The 16,938-nt window shown below is 50.1% G+C and overlaps 1 protein-coding gene across 4 annotated transcripts in view; it reads right to left on the bottom strand.

The window, feature by feature from the left end:
* Nucleotides 1-16,938, bottom strand: part of GRB10 (growth factor receptor-bound protein 10) — a 189,863-nt gene that overhangs the window by 63,646 nt on the left and 109,279 nt on the right. For all 4 annotated transcript variants that reach the window (XM_011947528.1, XM_011947529.1, XM_011947530.1 and 1 more), the window contains 2 exons: nt 16,681-16,900; nt 11,963-12,104 (listed from right to left, as the gene is read on the bottom strand). In XM_011947528.1, coding sequence (XP_011802918.1) covers nt 11,963-12,104; nt 16,681-16,900 — 362 coding nt within the window. The remainder of the gene's footprint in view (nt 1-11,962; nt 12,105-16,680; nt 16,901-16,938) is intronic.

Raw genomic sequence — 16,938 nt, 5'->3', positions numbered from 1 at the left:
CCACACAGGGACTATGTCTGCGCTCTCTTTCCTAGAAATGTCCAGACTTGGCACCAGCAGTGGAGGGAGGATGTTTACCAAATTCTCTTGTGAATTTTTTGGATTTTCAAAACACTCTCACTTGGTTTCCTCCACTAATTCTTTTTTTTTCTTTTCTACATTTTTATTACTCAAACTACTTTTCCTTCAGCCAGTTAAGAGACTGAGGCGAGAGCCTAAGGAAAGAAAACCAGAAAGACACGGAGGAAAAGAGATGGCCATTGTCCAGGCAGTGGCCCAGATGGCCCATCTCATCTTGGGTCTCAGTCAAGACCCAGAGGCCTAACACTTCTCCACTGTGTAAACTCTAGAACACTTTATCCTAAACTGGGTGGACCTGCCACATGCGCCTATTGCAGGAGAAAACAAAAGTCCCTCCGTGGTCGGTCACAGGTATAAATAAAGCGCCAATGTCCATGTTCAGTGAGTGTAACAGCCTTCTCCAGTGGGTGAACTGTGGATTCCTACTCAAAACCAAACACAAACCAGCAGGCTGTTCGCTCGCAGGCAAGTATGGCAGAAGCTGTCAGGTAGGTAAATTGGGGAAAGTGCATTGTCTAGTGGTTCCCCTTTTCCTGATGACATTTCGAGTCAAAGCAGCAGCAAGAATTAGCAAATCAGTTTACCAAGGAAAGTTATTTCCTGTTGCTAGCAAAAATAGGCGGTCTCTGTGAAAGCACTGATGGCCACCAATAACCGATGACTGCACACTGCCCTTGCCTTTGAGTCCACAGGAGCCTCACACAGATGGCCACATGTGGGCAAGGCACAGACTTAGATTTTTGGCAAAACTATGGTGATTCTTCCTGTGAACGACATAGATAATTTAAGTGTTCACATTTCCAATGCTCTTGACAGCTACAGATATCAAGAGGTATTCAACGCTACAATAAAAGATCTGTTTTAGGCTCCTCAAATTTAGAGGTTTATATTTTAAAAGATATTTGTAGTCCAGAGAAACACTAGTAGTTGGGATTTCACATGAGATTCCTGCACTGATCTCCTGTCTCATATTTAGCCAAACAACTGGTCTGCCCCAGGTCACGACTGCCTCACTGTAATTATATCACCTGCTCAGATGCAAACACGGGAACATGCAGGTACCGTCATGTCGGGGCTTCGGGATTATCTCAGGCTGCAAGGGCTGAGGTCCCTCAGCTTTAGCAAAGCTGCCAGAGAAGTTGAAAAAGTGAGGACGACATTTACCATTTTAAAAAATAATCATGGGCAACTTAGCACCCTTTCCCAAAGTGGGTTCTGTGTAAAGTTTACAGGTGCTGACTCTAAAGCACTTCTGTGATCACAAATGTTTCAGATGCTCTAGCTTAGCTTGAGTGAATAGGTAAGTTTTCTTCTTCTGTAAGATTTTTCAGAGCCTCTAAAACCAAAAAGGAAATGTAGAATTGCCAAGAAAACAATAGAGGATGCCAATTTTCCCAAACTTACTGAACCTGCATGGCTTTTTCCCCCCTCGGGACAACTCAGGTAACTAGAATTCTAGAAAACGAGAGGTAAAAAATGTGGAGAGATCTCAGTCACCTCAGCAACGTCAGAGGAAGACTGAAACCAAGAAAGCCAGACCCTGTTCAAACCACGGAGAGCTGAGAGAGCCTAGCCAAGCCCCCTTTGGAAAAAAACACGTCCGGGCCTCCCTGCTGTTAAAGCCTTGGCTCAAATGCAATACCCACAGCCACTGAGGCACCCCGAATCTGCCAAGGCTGGACGCAGGGCTACTCCCAGGTTCCTCTGGGTCCTGCATCTATCTCCCATGCTGAGCTAAGCAGCTGTGCAATAATGTGTGTGCGCCCACATCTCTTGTCTCCGGCTAGCCCGAGTCTTGGAAGGCAGACAGCACAGCACGCTCATCTCTGTCTAGAGCCTGTCCAGGGCAGCACCTCACCTAGAGGAGTGCATCACAGGACCATGAGGTTAGAACATCCACCCTTCAGTGGTGTCCACGCTGGAGGACATAAACGATGGTGAGCAATGCAATGGGATCTGCTACGTGTGTGGGTTTTGCTTGCACGGTTTCGGGGGTTCACACATCCCCTCATAAGTAATTGAATGACATATGAGTGTTCACTTAGGCACAATGAAATGCATTTCTGTCATTTGGGGCACTGCTGTGGCATACTGAGAAAACAACCTGAAGCTCGGGTCCTGAGTCTAAACCCACTTTTTGTGATGTATTTGTCAATGACCTTGGAAGATGACTTCATCCTTCCTGGGCCTCAGGTTCCTTAGGAGCACATGTCTTGTGGTCGCTCCTGCTCTACTCGAGGTCGTGAGGATGAAGGCAGTGGTCACATGGCAAGGGGGTGGGCCACAGTAGCGGTACCGTGTTCATGCAGTAAAGGGGTGTGGGGGGGCGCAGTAGTGATGCCGCGTTCACGCAGTAAAGGGGCATGGGAGGCACAGCTGCAGTGCCATGTTTACGTGGGAAGTGGGGGGTGCAGCCATCGTGCCGCGTCCACAGAGGAAGTGGCGGGGAGGTGCAACCGCGGTGCCACATTCAAATGGGAAGTGGGGGTGCAGCCATCGTGCCACATCCACAGAAGTGGTGGGCGCAGCCATGGTGCTGCATTCATGCAGGAAGGGAGGTAGGGCACAGTCATCAAGCCATGTTCATGCAGGAAGTGGGGTGGGGTGGACATCCTGCCACGTTCACATGGCAAGAGGGGAAGTAGCCATGGTGCAGATTTGACCGTCCAGAGCTCCAACACACAGAGATGTCAGCAGGGCCCGCCTCTTCAGACAGAGCAGGAAATGGAAGTTTCCAGAGATGCTGCCACGCATCAGTGCTGGAGGTGCGTTCTGCCCCCAGCACCTTCCGAACACCATGGTCAGGAGCTCCCCTTCCACACCGCGGCCTCTCGGTGCAGATGGGAAATGGTTACAGGCCGGAGGCTTCCGTTGGGAGATAGGAGCCACGCGGTAGCAGAAGGAAAGGAGTTAGAGATGCAGGTGTGAGAGGGACTGAGGACAGAAGATTTTAACTTGAAAATGGCGGGATGAGTTGAAGTGCACCTCATGCTGACTCTTGCGTGGGTGAAGCCACGAGGGACCATCCTGTGATGGCAGCATCTTATCCATCCTGCCAGGGCCAAGGCCCCGGGGGCTGCAGACCCAACTCACTGCAGCCAGCACCCCTCAGGGTCCCCAGCACTCAGGGTAAACTGCAGTCAGGCTCAGGCCCCAATGTCTTCTGATCTCCAAAGCCACCAGAAAAGGTGACATGGGCAGACTGTGGAGGTGCTAAGAGTAACAGGGCTTGCCAGAGGGTGGAAGGGGCTAAAGGATGGAGGAAGTCCATCCTCAGCAAAACCCACGAGCAAACTGCTTGGGATAGGCCCAGCTGCAGACGCACATTTGCAGGAGGCAGCATTCTCTCCATGCAACACATTCTGTGAGACCACCTGCACTTGGAGGCCAGGGCTAGTTTTGCTCATCAGAGATGGTCTAACACATTGCATGCAGTTAAAGCCTCAGGAGACCTAATTTTGATCATCAGTAAATAACTGTATGCACAAACCCCTATCCAAAGTGATTACTGTGGTTCCAGAAAATTAATTTTTAAAATTAAACAGAGGGAGAAGAACTGATTGGAATTAAGACAAGATTTATGTGCTATTACTAACGGGGTTAAACTATGTGACTAATTGTGTTTGAATAACAAATGGAAAAATGTGCTCTAACAACTCATTATGTAGCTGCACGAGAATCTTTATTGGCTGAAAGAAAGTGTGGCCTGTCAAAGCCACCCCAAAGTGCGCACTGAGCTTGTCTTAAGTTCATAAACAAACAAGTTCCTAATAGCATTACTGTACTTCTTCTTCACCGGCACTCCTCTCTATGGTGCCCCTGGGGACTCCTCGCCCTCTTGTCTCAGCACCTCTGCACATTTACTGCAGGACTCAGTTCTCTGCCTGCTCCTGGTTTCTGCTTCTTCAGAATCTGTTCTTGGTATCATGAACCACAACCAACTCACTGGAACCTGTGGGGTCAGTGCACCCCACACGTTGCCTCGGTTGCCCTTGCCACCACTTCACATTTCTGCATACCTGGCTTACCCACCCGTATATGGAACAGCTGCTTCTGGGTGACAAGCCCAACTCTGGTCTCACCAGCTGCAGTTGTGGAGAGAGGACAAGTGCTGTGACACAGGACAAGGCTGTGGTGGCTGCTGTCTCCTGCCCTAGACATCCTGTTCTGCAAAAGCAACTCTCCTTACAATAGAGACCAGACAGGTTTGGTTTTGTTTCTTGCAGTCAAAGGCATCCTGAAGAGCAGGTGAAGCACAGTGTCCCACGCTTGCCAGGAGAGGGACTCCCTACATCTCAGCAGCTGGTGTTACTACTGTCATTACCTGCGATGCTGTGGAGCTGGAGTCTGGCCCCATGCCCAGGTCCTTTGTCCTTCTCAAAGACCAAGCCCCTGGCAGTCCCAGGCTGGTGCATGGCAGGAGGGGCAGTTTCCTGGCAGTGGAGGTGCTGTCTTTAAAAGCCCCTGGGCCTCCTTCTCAGAGAGGTCTTCCTCTCCGATGGTCGTTACCCAGGATGTGCGAGGCACAATCAGGAAACTGAGGCTCCCTGATAAGTGGAATAAAAGCCTCCCAATACCTCCAAGGAATGAAGGGCTATTCAGAATTGGGCGTTAAGCTCCTCCACTGCTTGCACAATTGCATTTCCTTTCAGCAGCAAATGCCAGTGTGTGCTGCATTTGGGAGGTGATGCTTCAGTCCGAGGCAGGAGGCTGCACAGACTCAGAGTGTTTTCTCCAAACTCAGCAGGGTGCTGACCTCGGAGGTCTGTGAGGGGCAGGAAGAAGACTAAGGCTTTGGGCTCGTCTAGATTGAGTACATTTCCTGCCTGTACCTCTAGTTGGCTGTGTGACTCCAGCCAAAGTATTTCACCTTGTGGAGCTATAGGACCTTGGTTTCACCATATGAAAACAGTCTCTCCCTTGTAGCATGTGGAAGTGCTGTGAAAATCAAATGTGTAGTACCCACCAACCAATAGATGCTAAAAAACAGGAAAATTAAGATCTACCTGATAGAATCTCTTAAAACCCAAACGTGAGTCTTGGTCTAACATCATCTGATTCAACTGAAGCCTCTTCCTTGTCCATCTGGAATGCAGAGAAGTTATTCCTTATGCTTTCTGGTGATGCTCTTACAGACACCGGAGCTAGACTCTCAAGGGAATCTACTTCAACCTTTACCAATTTTGCAAATTCTCTTCCATAACATATATTCATTTGTTGATTCATTATATTTGCAGTTATCCCTTGACTTAAAACATTTCTTTCAAAGACCTACTGGCTGTCCCTGCTCCACGGGTGAGGATGACAGGGAAGAGGGCCCAGGGTGTGTCCTCAGGGCTGACGTGGAGATACAGCCAGCACAGCCTGGGAAGGGCGAGGCCACCCCTGCTGCAGAGTGAGATGCTGCTGGGACATTCCAGTGACGGGAAGTGGGACCCCAGGCAGCCCCTCCCTGGGGATGCTGACAGGTGAAGGGATTTCCCCCACAAGGAGTAAGATGCACCTCCCTGTACCTCTCTGCCGCCTGTTCCAGCCTCTGGACCCAGAGCATAGGAGGCGTCCCTCCCATGTGTGTGCTGTAGGAAATAACCACAAGTGCCCCAAATGATCCTTAACCACTTCCCATTTTCTCCTTTGCCTCCTGCCACAGCCTCTCACCATCGGGTCCCTCCACTTGGGATGAGCACCGTGTGACTAGGGTCCTTCTCAGAGGGACAATGGCATCCAAGACAGAACACAACAAAGCCACTAGCTTCTAGAAAACCTATTTCTGTCAGAGCTGAATGGTCAAGCCAGCCACTCAGGAAAGGTCACACTGGACTTCTGACTGGAGCCACGTGTCTAACTGACTGAGCCCTTCTCTCAGAAGCAGCAGTGGCTGCAGCTGCCATCCTCTTGGTGATACTTTTATAGCTGCATGTGCAGACGTCATTTTGAAAGCCTATTTAACGTAATCCTTTTTAGATTCAGGACATCATCCCAGCTTGCTGAGCCCTTAGTGGACGCTGGATCCAGTGCCCATCAGGGAGTGTCCCTGGCGTGCCAGGCACAGGGAGATAATGCAGACACCACAGGAGTCACCTCACAGGACCCCACAGCCAAACCCAGCAGGTCAGGACCTCCCTGCCAGGGTGTCTGCTTCAGCCCACACCGTGCTTACAGAACACTGAAACGTGCAAGATGTGTAGAGTTCAGTGGCAATTCTGATTTCTTTCAAAGCATCCAATTTTCTGGGGACACTGGTCCTGTGCTCCTGCTGGTCATGCTCGGCTGGTTGGCGATGGCTGTGGACACAGGGCCCCTCCTCCCCAGCATGGGCACTGACGCTCAGTCTTGCCTTGAGGAGCTACTTCCGCCCTGACTTCTGACATTGCTGAGCTGAGTCTCTCCTCACACAGCAAACAGCCAGGATCAGAATGCAGGAACCGAGAAGGCCTTTAGGACAACCCCCTAAGGGTGTCGCACCCACCAGCCTCAACAGTCAAATGTACCTACACACATGGCTCCCCTCAGCCTCTCAGAGCCTTCCGAACTTCACCCAGCACCTGCCAGAGGAAAACGGCACCCCACTCACCTTTCTCTCCCCTCCCATGACCTTACAGAGGTGCAGCAGAGGGAGACAGTCACCAGGCTGTGGTGGGGGGCCAGCCCGCCTGTCAGGGTCCTCTACAGTGTGTGTTGGGGGGGTCAGGGGGGACAGCTCTGGTATTTACCCAGGATTGTCTGGCACCCGGCCCAAGCCCCAGGTCTCGGATCATGTCCTCCTGTGGTGCCCCTCCCTCCCGACACCCGAGGCCAGCTCCAGGCACACTGCATGGCGCTTCCTCAACTCAGAAGGCCCCAGTGGGTCTGATGCAAAGGAGGACCACCGCGACCTGTGTCTGCCAGGGCACCAAGAGCAAAGGGAGCCTCACCATAGAGGCCCAGTGGCACCAACTAGACCATGGGCCCAGCCTCTTCGACAGGGACATGGTGCTTGGCCTCAGGGCTCACAAGTCTTTGCTGTATCAATCACCCTTACCCACAACAGCCTGTCTTTTCAAATGAGTCATAAAGCAGTTAAAAATGCCCTGTTGATTCTTACCACAAATATCCAGTTTCCTGAACACTGACTAATTTAATTTCACCACCTTCTGGAGGAAAGAAATTAAACACTCAGAAAGGAATTCTTATGTATTTGCTGTTTTGGTAAGTCAATAAGGAGATATTATTAAACTGAAATAAATCAAATCACTGAATAAAATTAAATCCTATTTAATAAATGATGGAATGATCACCCCAGAATCCATACCTTCTGACGAAAGTCACTCACTGGTGACAAGGAGGACTGCTGTCACCTCTAACAGACACTATGTAAAACCATATAGTACGGTTCCTCTATGCACTCTCCTGGAGCAAAGGAGGATGTCTGCTCTTCCATGAGGGAACAGGTCTGTGTGCTCTCTCGCTTTAATGGTGAAGCCAGAGAGTAAAACCTCAGGTAAATGCAAGACCAACAGACTCTGGCTTAAATATTACCAAACAGGCCAAAACATTGCTCTTTTAAAATTCATCATCAACAACAAAATAAAACAGAGAGCCTAAGAAGTCTGGACAGACAACTCCAAAACATCTCACACTATTTATGACCACCCAAACACCAGTGAAGGCCCATGAGCCAGTGGCAGAGATAGGTAGAGGTGTCTGGGTTTACCAGCTCCAGATTTCCATGCTTCCATCAAGGGTCTGACCTACCCAGGTGTGGAACCCATAGCACGTTGGGCAAACTGCTCTTGGGGCTCCCCCGGCCCAATGCTGAGCAGCTGCAGGGTGGGTGCCAACCCAGGTGGGGGTATCAACAAGCCTGGGCAGGACCAGGGAGGTGAGACCAACACTGTACTGCTCCTGTAGAAGCACTTGGGCAGGACCGCAGACCCAGAAGAGGAAGCAGAGCCTGGGCAGGGTGAGGCGGTTGAATCCAGGGCAGGTGAAGGACAGCAAGGCAGGAAGGAACAAGTGGGCTGTTGGATGGCGACGTCCCAGCACGTGGATCTCTGATCAGAAGTAGCCCCCTTTGCGCTGGTGTAAGTCTCCCCCAGCTGGAGGATCACAGGTTTGCAACTCAGCTATTCCCGCCAACCCAGATGACTCAGGCAAGCCCCATGGGTACCTTTAGCAAACTCGGCATAGCACTCAGGAAGAACCTGGCCAATGCAGGGTCACAAAGCCAGGGTGCAGTCATCGTGGAAGAACTTGGTAAGCCTGCCTGGGGCTGCTGTATGCTCTGGGATCCCCAGGGAGAAGACGCAAGGCAGCTGGGGAAGACCTCCTTGTCCTTCTAGATAGAGTAATGGCTGCTTTCTTTTTGGCACATGCCTGTCAAGTTCTAGACCACCAACTACTCCATCCTGCTTCCTCTCAGATAACTCTTCACTCTGTCACCATCCTGCTTAGCTCACGAGGGCAGGGCCCACTTTGCGGCCAACCTCTTAGTCTCAGGGTCTGGCAAAAGCCACGGCCGTTGTAGGGGCTCAAGTTGAGTGTAGGGAGAGAGCTCAGAGGGAGATGGCATTGGAGGAATCTCGTGCTGCTGAATAGGACGCTGAGGGCTCTTCTCTACCCACGACTGCTCCCATGCAGAATTTTCCCTCCCCTCCTTCCTTTCATTAAGTCCTGTGGCCTGCAGTCTTTACAGGGCACTGAGCTTGTATCTTACATGTCTAGAAAGGAGCCACACCAGAGCTGCAGGTGGAACTCAGACCCGTGAGGGCCCATAAATGCTGCAGTGAGACCACTGCCACTCTCCTGCCCTGTCCCAGCATGCGGGCCAGGGCGCTCAGCATAATGTGAGGAGTGCCAGGTCCACGTCATGGCAGTTGCTTGCTCTCAGACCTGGGGTCTCTGGACACCAGCATCTGATCTCTCTTATCGCATTACAGAGCTACCAAGGAGTCACTTAAAAAGGAGAGAGACAGGGCCGGGTGCGATGGCTTACGCCTGTAATCCCAGCATTTTGGGAGGTCGAGGTGGGCGGATCATGAGGTCAGAAGATCGAGATCATCCTGGCTAACACGGTGAAACCCCATCTCTACTAAAAATACAAAAAATTAGCCGAGTGTGGTGGCGGGTGCCTGTAGTCCCAGCTACTCGGGAGGTTGAGGCAGGAGAATGGCGTGAATCCGGGAGGTGGAGCTTGCAGTGGGCCAAGACTGCACCACTGTATTCCAGCCTGGGGGACAGAGCGAGACTCTGTCTCAAAAATAAATAAATAAATAAATGAGAGAGGCAGAAGAAAGGTACCAATGCCTGTGTGGGAATTTCAGAAGGCTTTGGCTACAAAGCTTGGGCAAGAATGATTTTTCCTTTCTCATGGAAGTTTAAATATATCTACTTTTTCCTCCCCTGTTCCCTCCTTCATGAATCTGCTATTTAATAGTGAACAACATGACATGAATGAGGAAGTTTCCAATCACCTCATTATCCCATTACCTTCCATAGATTTCGTTATGCTTTCTTCTTTTTCTGTGTTAACTGAGTTCTTACCCATGAGTGAAGCTACTTTATGTATCGGGTCCACTTTGTCAATTTTTCTACTACTTCAGAATCCTTGACTAGACCTTGGTCTCAGCATTACTTCCTCTGACTTGAATGAAGGGAATAAGAACATTAGATTTTTCTTTTCCTCAAGCAAGGGGCAAGGAATGGAGCCAAAGCTCTTTGCCCAGCACCGTCCCCCATCGTGATCCTAGATCCAAAGCCCTGGGAAGTGGCTGGAGGTTGTCTAGCACTTGCTACCCACTGCGTCGGGAAAAACATGCTTTTCATGAGATCAGAAGTCAACACCAAGTACAGATAAAGAAACGTCCCTTCAAGGAAGTCAGAAAAAAAAAAAAAAAAAAAAAACAAGGACTTTCTACAAGTAGGTCTGAGTGAGAAACATCCTTCCTGCTCTTATTTCTGTGGGCTTGAGGACATTAGTGACACAGACACCAATGCCACGTTCTCATGGGGAACTAGCTCTGATCCCAAGAAAAACACCAGCAGGCAAAATTCCCTGGTTTCCTTGTTCTGCTTACAAATTTGGACAATCCCTGGGGGTGGAGGCCAGTTTTCTTGCCAAAGGCTGAGAGAGCCAGATAATATTTTCATGGTCTTATTTTAGAAAGGGTAGCTCTGTAAACAACCTCAGTGACAAAACCCACAGACAGCTTGTCTGGATCCTTTTTTGAAGCAGAAGGTCACCGGCGAGGTAGACATCCCAGATGCACTTTAGACATGTGACAAAGTGCACAAGCCCAGCCAGTGCTGGCTCCCAGATGAGGGACACTTACCTCACCTTCTAAGTTTTGATAGTGCCATAATGCAGCCTGCTTCGGGGGCCTGAGGTCAGAACGGGACCCGTACTTGGGAGCCAGCGGGTAATGGAAGAAAGGTCTATCTCTCAAGAGGGCAGACCTTGCATGGCACGTGACAGGCAGATTTGTAGAGAAAGGGATGACTGGTCTGTCCCACTTGAGAACAGCAAAGGTAGGGAAGTGAGAGCAAGTAGGGAGAAGAGATGATTCAAGTAGAAGGGCAAAATAACTTCTAAACAACATGCATGTAGCAGAAGGAAAGTCAAGGTCCCGGGAAGCCGATCAGCATAGTGGCTACAATCACAGGCTCCGATCCTGAGGCCGGGTCACACTCAGCCGCACCATCAGGTCCCAGCCACACTCAGCTCAGCTGCTTATAGGGGCCTCCCTTCCCTCAACTGTGGAACAGAGGGAATATGCGTACTTAATTCACATGGGATGGCATGAGGAGGAAATGAACATACAAATAAACAAAAAGTAAACATATCCACCACTTACAACAAGGCCTGGCACACAGAAATCCCTCACTCCATAAACATCAGATGCTGCAGTTCTAATGATCACCTCCACTCCTAGGGGTGTTCCTCCAGAGGCTGCAGCCCATCCCGGCTCACAGCCCTGCCAACTGGTGGGGAGGAACTTTCAGCCCTTTTCTCTGGCGGTTTCTCTGCTAAGCTGACTTGCTGGCTGTTTGACCTTGGACACGTTACTGAAACTCTCTGTGCCTCAGTTTCCTCACACGGGGACAATGGTTGTGTCCTATCTACTTCATGATCTACTTTAAATAGAAACTACAAGTTCAAAAAGGGGGCTATTGCCCTGGGGGTCCAGTGGAAACTTTTCTGCTTTCAGCAGATCATATTCAAAGTCAGGACTACAAGACAGAAACTCTTCAACTCCCATTACGGACATCCAGCTGTCCGGGTGAGCCCAGCATTTTCACATCTATTATTGAGCCAGTGGTGAAACTTTTTCAAAGAACTAAGATTCATCTTTAAACATCAATCACTGTTATTATTTGCCATTTTTATGAGACTTTTTCTAAAATATACAGATACATGGAGTTTAGATCAATAATGAAAAGAGGTTTAATTGGTTCACGATTCTGCAGCCTGCACAGGAAGCATGGTACGGGCATGTGCTTGGCTTCTGGGGAGGACTTAGGAGCTTACAATCATGCCAGAAGGCAAAGCAGGAACTGCAGGAGTGGGAGTAAGAGGAAGAGAAGCCACGCACTTTTAAACAACCAGATCTCGTGAGAACTCACTATCGTGAGGATAGCAGCAAGTCATGAGGGATCTACCCACAAGATCCAATCACCTCCCACCAGGCCCTGCCTCCAAAACTGGGGATTACAATTCCACATGAGATTTGGAGAGGACAACATCCAAACTGTATCAGCCTCATCGGACAACAAGAAAAGAACGGAGAGAGAAGATCCCAGGACTTCCCGCCCTTCTTCCCAAAGTAATAATCTGGCACATCTGTGCAGATCCCAATAATCTGGCACATCCCTAAGCCTGGGCTCCAGCCAGAGGCACACTCACCTGCTTTGCGGCGGCCTGGCTCGGAGGTAAAGAACCCGGCGTGAGCACAGGGGGGCTCCCAGGGCCACAGAGTTCAGGAAAAGGATTGGGGATGGCCGGCAGAGACGAGGTTCTAAATTGCTGGTCTTCCTCCTGAAGGCGCCTGGAAGGCAGGGATAAGTGCCTGTTAAAAGCTGCCATTCCCCACATGACCCAGTCTTACCACTGTGGTGATACACCCAGAGAGCGGGACACAGGGCTTCTAGGAGTCACTGGCATGTCCACGTTCACAGTGGCATCCTTCACAATAGTCAACAAGCAAAGGCAACCCAAGGATCTGCAGATGGATGAATGGATGAACAAAATGTGGCATATCCATACCATGGACCACTACTAGGCCATGAAAAAGGAAGCACATTCTGACACAGGCTACAACAGGATGAACCCCGAAGACATTATGCAGAGTCAAACATGCCAGTCACAAAACCAGAGACACTGTGTGATTTCACACAGTGAGGTAGGTAGCATATTCAAACCCATAGAAAGTAGAATGGTGGCTGCAAGGGACTAAGGGGAGGGGAATGGGGAGTTGCTATTTATTGGGGACAGAGTTTCAGTTTCACAAGATGAGAAAGTTCTGGAGATTGTACAACCATTGTGAGTGTGCATTACTACTACTGAATCATACCCTGAAAAAACAGTTAATATGGTAAATTTTATGTTACATGTATTTTACTAAAAGGAAAACTTTAAAAAATTACAAGTTGTCATTCTCAGACCCAAAGGGTATCTGGTATCAATTCTCTTCTTCATTAGGCATCCCGGGGGGACGGGGGTGCAGAGGTTCTGTTGTCCTGCGTGCGTGCTCATCTCAGGCGGCACTCAGTGCCTGACATGGCATCAGCTCCAAATACCTCATCCGTTTGATCAGTGAATACCTAATGTGTGAAAGGTTTTCTGCACAGGAGCGTTTTCATGAGGACAAGTGTTTGTCAATGTCCTTGAAATGAGCATTAATCTAATCAAACAAAATACAAGAAAAGGCTTTGTGTGTTCTCACTTGAATTATGCAATGGATGCTTATTTATATAAAAAGGTTGTTGATACTGAAATAATTTGAAATTATAGCTTCACATATCTGTCCTCCCAAAGCCTGTGTCCACATTAGAAACACACCTTAGAAACACATGCTGAATCCATGCACCACCTCTACTTTTCTGGCACTTCTCCAGGGGCATCTGTTCCCTCCTCAGAAAAATGCAAAACCCACTTGTCATACAACTATGCAACACACGCACAGCATGACGAATCAGAAGCAACTGTGAACAGCAGAGAAATCAAGTTCAAAGTCAAAGCAAATGCCAAGTGCCCGGCGCCTCCCCTCTGTAGAGTAACTTCTGGCCCACACCTCCAGGGCACTCCTGGGCACACAGCCTCCTCCACCCTTCCTGAGGCCACGCGGCGCTGTCCACAGCCTCCTACCTTCAAGGAGAGGGGAGCAAACCTCACATTATCTTCACTCAGCATTTCCAATCCCTCCCCATGTTTAAACACACCTCAGAAACCCCCTTTACAGGCTGTGTCTTCAAGTAATTTTTTTTTATCATTTTTACGATTTCACAAAATCAACAATCCATTAGCTTTCCTGGGAGATTTGCCACTACAAAAACACACTTTGTGACCACTTTACTTTTTCTCTTTTACCAGCTTTCCCTATTTTTAAAGGAAGATCCAGCTAGCTATCCCACATAGACCAGCAAATGATGCATGGATTTAAAATTATGAGAACTCACATGGCATGAAGGGAATCAGTGCTGTGAAATACAGGAAAGCCGTTCCTATAATGGTTTGATGACATGCCAGAAAGTTTATTTTTACTGCGAACAAATCCCACTCTTCCCATAACAGCCTCAGCCTTGGCAAGGCATTCAACTGAAAGGTCTGGCTGTTGTCGTACAGGAGGAGATGGATAAAAGGGGTGGCCAGTGCCACTTTCAGGACATTCCAGTCCACGGCTTCTAGCCAGTGACTTCACCCCAAAGAGATAATCTGATGTTTCAGTGTCCACAAAAGCTTATCTCTTTATTGGGTTGTTTTGAGCATTTTAAAAAGTCCTGTGTTGACTTTAAAGTGGCTCAGAGACATCGCCTAAGGCAAGACTAAGGGACATCACCCAAAGACAAAAAATCCCCACGAAAGAGGCTCACAATAGAAGGGACAGTGACTATGGAGTGGGGTGCTGAGATTTAGGGATGTCAGTAATGGTGGCAGGAACTGCAGAGCTGGTGTGGCGAGGTGCGGGTCCTTCTGCTCTGTGCCTGTGCCCTCGCCCACTTGTGTTTGTCTAGAACACATGTGTGGCCCTTGCACTCTCAAAAGCCTGGGTTGCTTCTCCATAAAGAATCGGCTCACCCGTCGGCTCTCCTGTGTGTGAGGCCCTCTTGCCCTTTCCAAGCGTCTCCTCTGCCCATACCCTGCCTGCACCCCAGCTCCCTTTGGGTTTCATGGCAGCCCCTGGGAAGTTCCTCTGCAGTGTGCACCATGCTCCGTGCTCCCCGGTACCCAGCAGCCTGCTGCGTAGCCACTTCCCACCTGCTGCAGTGGGCCAAGTTATCGCCCCACTGTGCCTCGGTTTCCTCACCTGGGAAGCAAGGGTAACCCACGCCACCTCCCTCTGAGGACACTGATAACAAAGGAGGAGCTCATCAGCATCTGCACACAGTAAGCGCTCAGCGAATGGCCTCACTTCACAAAATAAATCTCTGGTGATTCTAGATTGATAACCACATTTTTTTTTTAATCCACCTGAAAGTGAGAAACAAAACTACTTATCTGAGAGGACACCAGTGAGAAGAGTCTGGGCCCAAGGAATAGTGCCTGTGACCCTGTAGGGAGAGGGCTTTGCTGTCCCACAGAGCAAGACTTAGCGCAGGCAGCCCCGGGGCACATATGGGCAAGTTCAGCCAGAACTCGAGGTTCAAGGGTCCTGGGCAACTACTCCAGCAGGGAGGCAGGCTTTCTGGCTTTCCAGCCCACCCTCAGGCACCTTCGCCATGCGACTGCAACTCTATATTCCCAGGCGCTCCCCAAGGCTACTGTGATGCTCCCAAGAGATGCTCCCAAGAGAAAAACAGCTCTCCCACTAGACTTAACTAAGTACAAGAGCTAAGTACAAGGGGTCATCTTTCAAAGAACGAAGTCGAACAAACCCTGGGACAGGCATCATTCAGCATCAGTGAATATGACAAAAAGTGAGAAGTCGGAGGGGAAGCCGGGGTGGGAAGCTGGCGAGGCAGCTGACCACAGGCGCCAGGACCACTGCACCCTCTCCCCTCCATAAGAAACAGCGGCCACCTGGAGCAAGGTGATTATCTGGGCTGCGGAAGACCGAAGATGTCAGAACACAAAGAAAACTCTCAGAAGTTTCTAGAAGCAAGGAAGATCCCTGGAAATGAACGGAGCTCCCCGGAAGACGGGGTGCTGAGACAGGAGGCACCAGAACCCCATCCTGACAGAGGCCAATGAGGGCAAGGGGCAGTCCCAGCAGAGATGGCTGTACATCCTCCACGAAGGCCCAGAGAGGCAGGCAGGGTCCCACGGGGCCCCACGCCATCCCCGCCATGGACTGTAGCAGGGCAGACAGGCCGATCCTTGAGGGCTGCCCCGGCTCTCAGCTTGACTCTACAAAGATCTTCATTCAGAATGTCTAAGGTGCTCTCAGCACCTTCTCCTTCAACATGACCGTTCTCTAGACACCCTCCTCCCAGGCACTCAAGACAAAATCCAAGTCACCCTCCACATACTCTCTGTCTCCTCACAGCCCTGGCAAAATTCAAGTGCTGGCAAAACGCAGCTGCTCCTCCTTGGCAACGCGCTCAAATCCCCTGTTTCTTCATCCTAGGGCAGCACACAATCATCTTCCATTCGGGGGCTCCTGAAACCGCTTCCAAATCGGCCATGCTGTGCCAACCCTGCTGCCCTCTACCACTGCCCCCATGACCCCTGGCAGCCAGAATGCTGGTGTCAAAACTCAAACCCAGCCCCTTCACGCACCTGTCCAGAACTCTTTCCCATGTGGCTCCTGAAAAGGGCACACAAAGTGTTTCAGCACTGGCCTCCATCTGCATCATCCCTTCTGCTTATAAAACCTCTGCCTCCATCTATCTGAGCTCCTACCACCCTTTGATATCTGTTCAGAGATCCCACCTCCCAGGAACCTCCTTCAACATCCCCAGCATATTCCTCCCTCCAGCCTCCCTGTTTCCACAGAGATGTGCCTACCCATGAATTAGCAGAGGAATGTGGTCAAATGCAACTCCGAGGGAGGTCTGGGGTTATACGACAAGCTCCAGGGGGTGCTGTAGCTGCTAGCCTCCCAATCCTACTCTGGGTAGTGAGGGCTCGGGGCATGCAATCAGTTCCATGACTGTTCTTTCAATCTTCCCAGAGATTTTTCCTCTGGTGGTTTTCCTGCATATCCCTCTACCTAGCACAGTGCCTTGCACATAGCAGGCACTCAATAAAAGGTACTGGAATTGAACCGGCTACAAAGTTCAACCCAAGCACGGCACACTACACACACTCAGTGTATCCGTTATCCCATCAAAGGAATGTATGTGCCTCTTGGTTTTGCAAGGCCAACACTGTTCCCCCCAAGACCATTTAATTCACAGAGAGAGATGTCCCTGTTGACAGCTCTCACCCTTGGAGAAGGCTCTGCCCGCGAGGCCTGGACCTACCTGACAGCAAGGATGTGCACAGGCTGGGAGCGCTGCACCCTCTGCCTCGGGGACACCTGTGGCTGGACGGACCGAGGGCCTGAAGCCCGAGGTTGGCTGCGGGCATGCTGGCCATTCTGCAGGAGGGGCACCGTGTCTGACTGCATGCTGCAGGCTGAGTACAGGCTCTCCAGGGATGCGTTCATATCGTTCACCAGGGCTTCCAGGTCCACATCATCCTCTGCACAGAAAAAGGCAAGAGCAAAAAAGAAACTTTAG

This window comes from Colobus angolensis, unplaced genomic scaffold (genome assembly GCF_000951035.1).
Source record: "Colobus angolensis palliatus isolate OR3802 unplaced genomic scaffold, Cang.pa_1.0 Scaffold268, whole genome shotgun sequence".
NCBI lineage: Eukaryota > Metazoa > Chordata > Mammalia > Primates > Cercopithecidae > Colobus > Colobus angolensis.
Note: the sequence above shows the minus strand (reverse complement) of the source record. Positions and strands in the feature narration are given on the sequence as shown.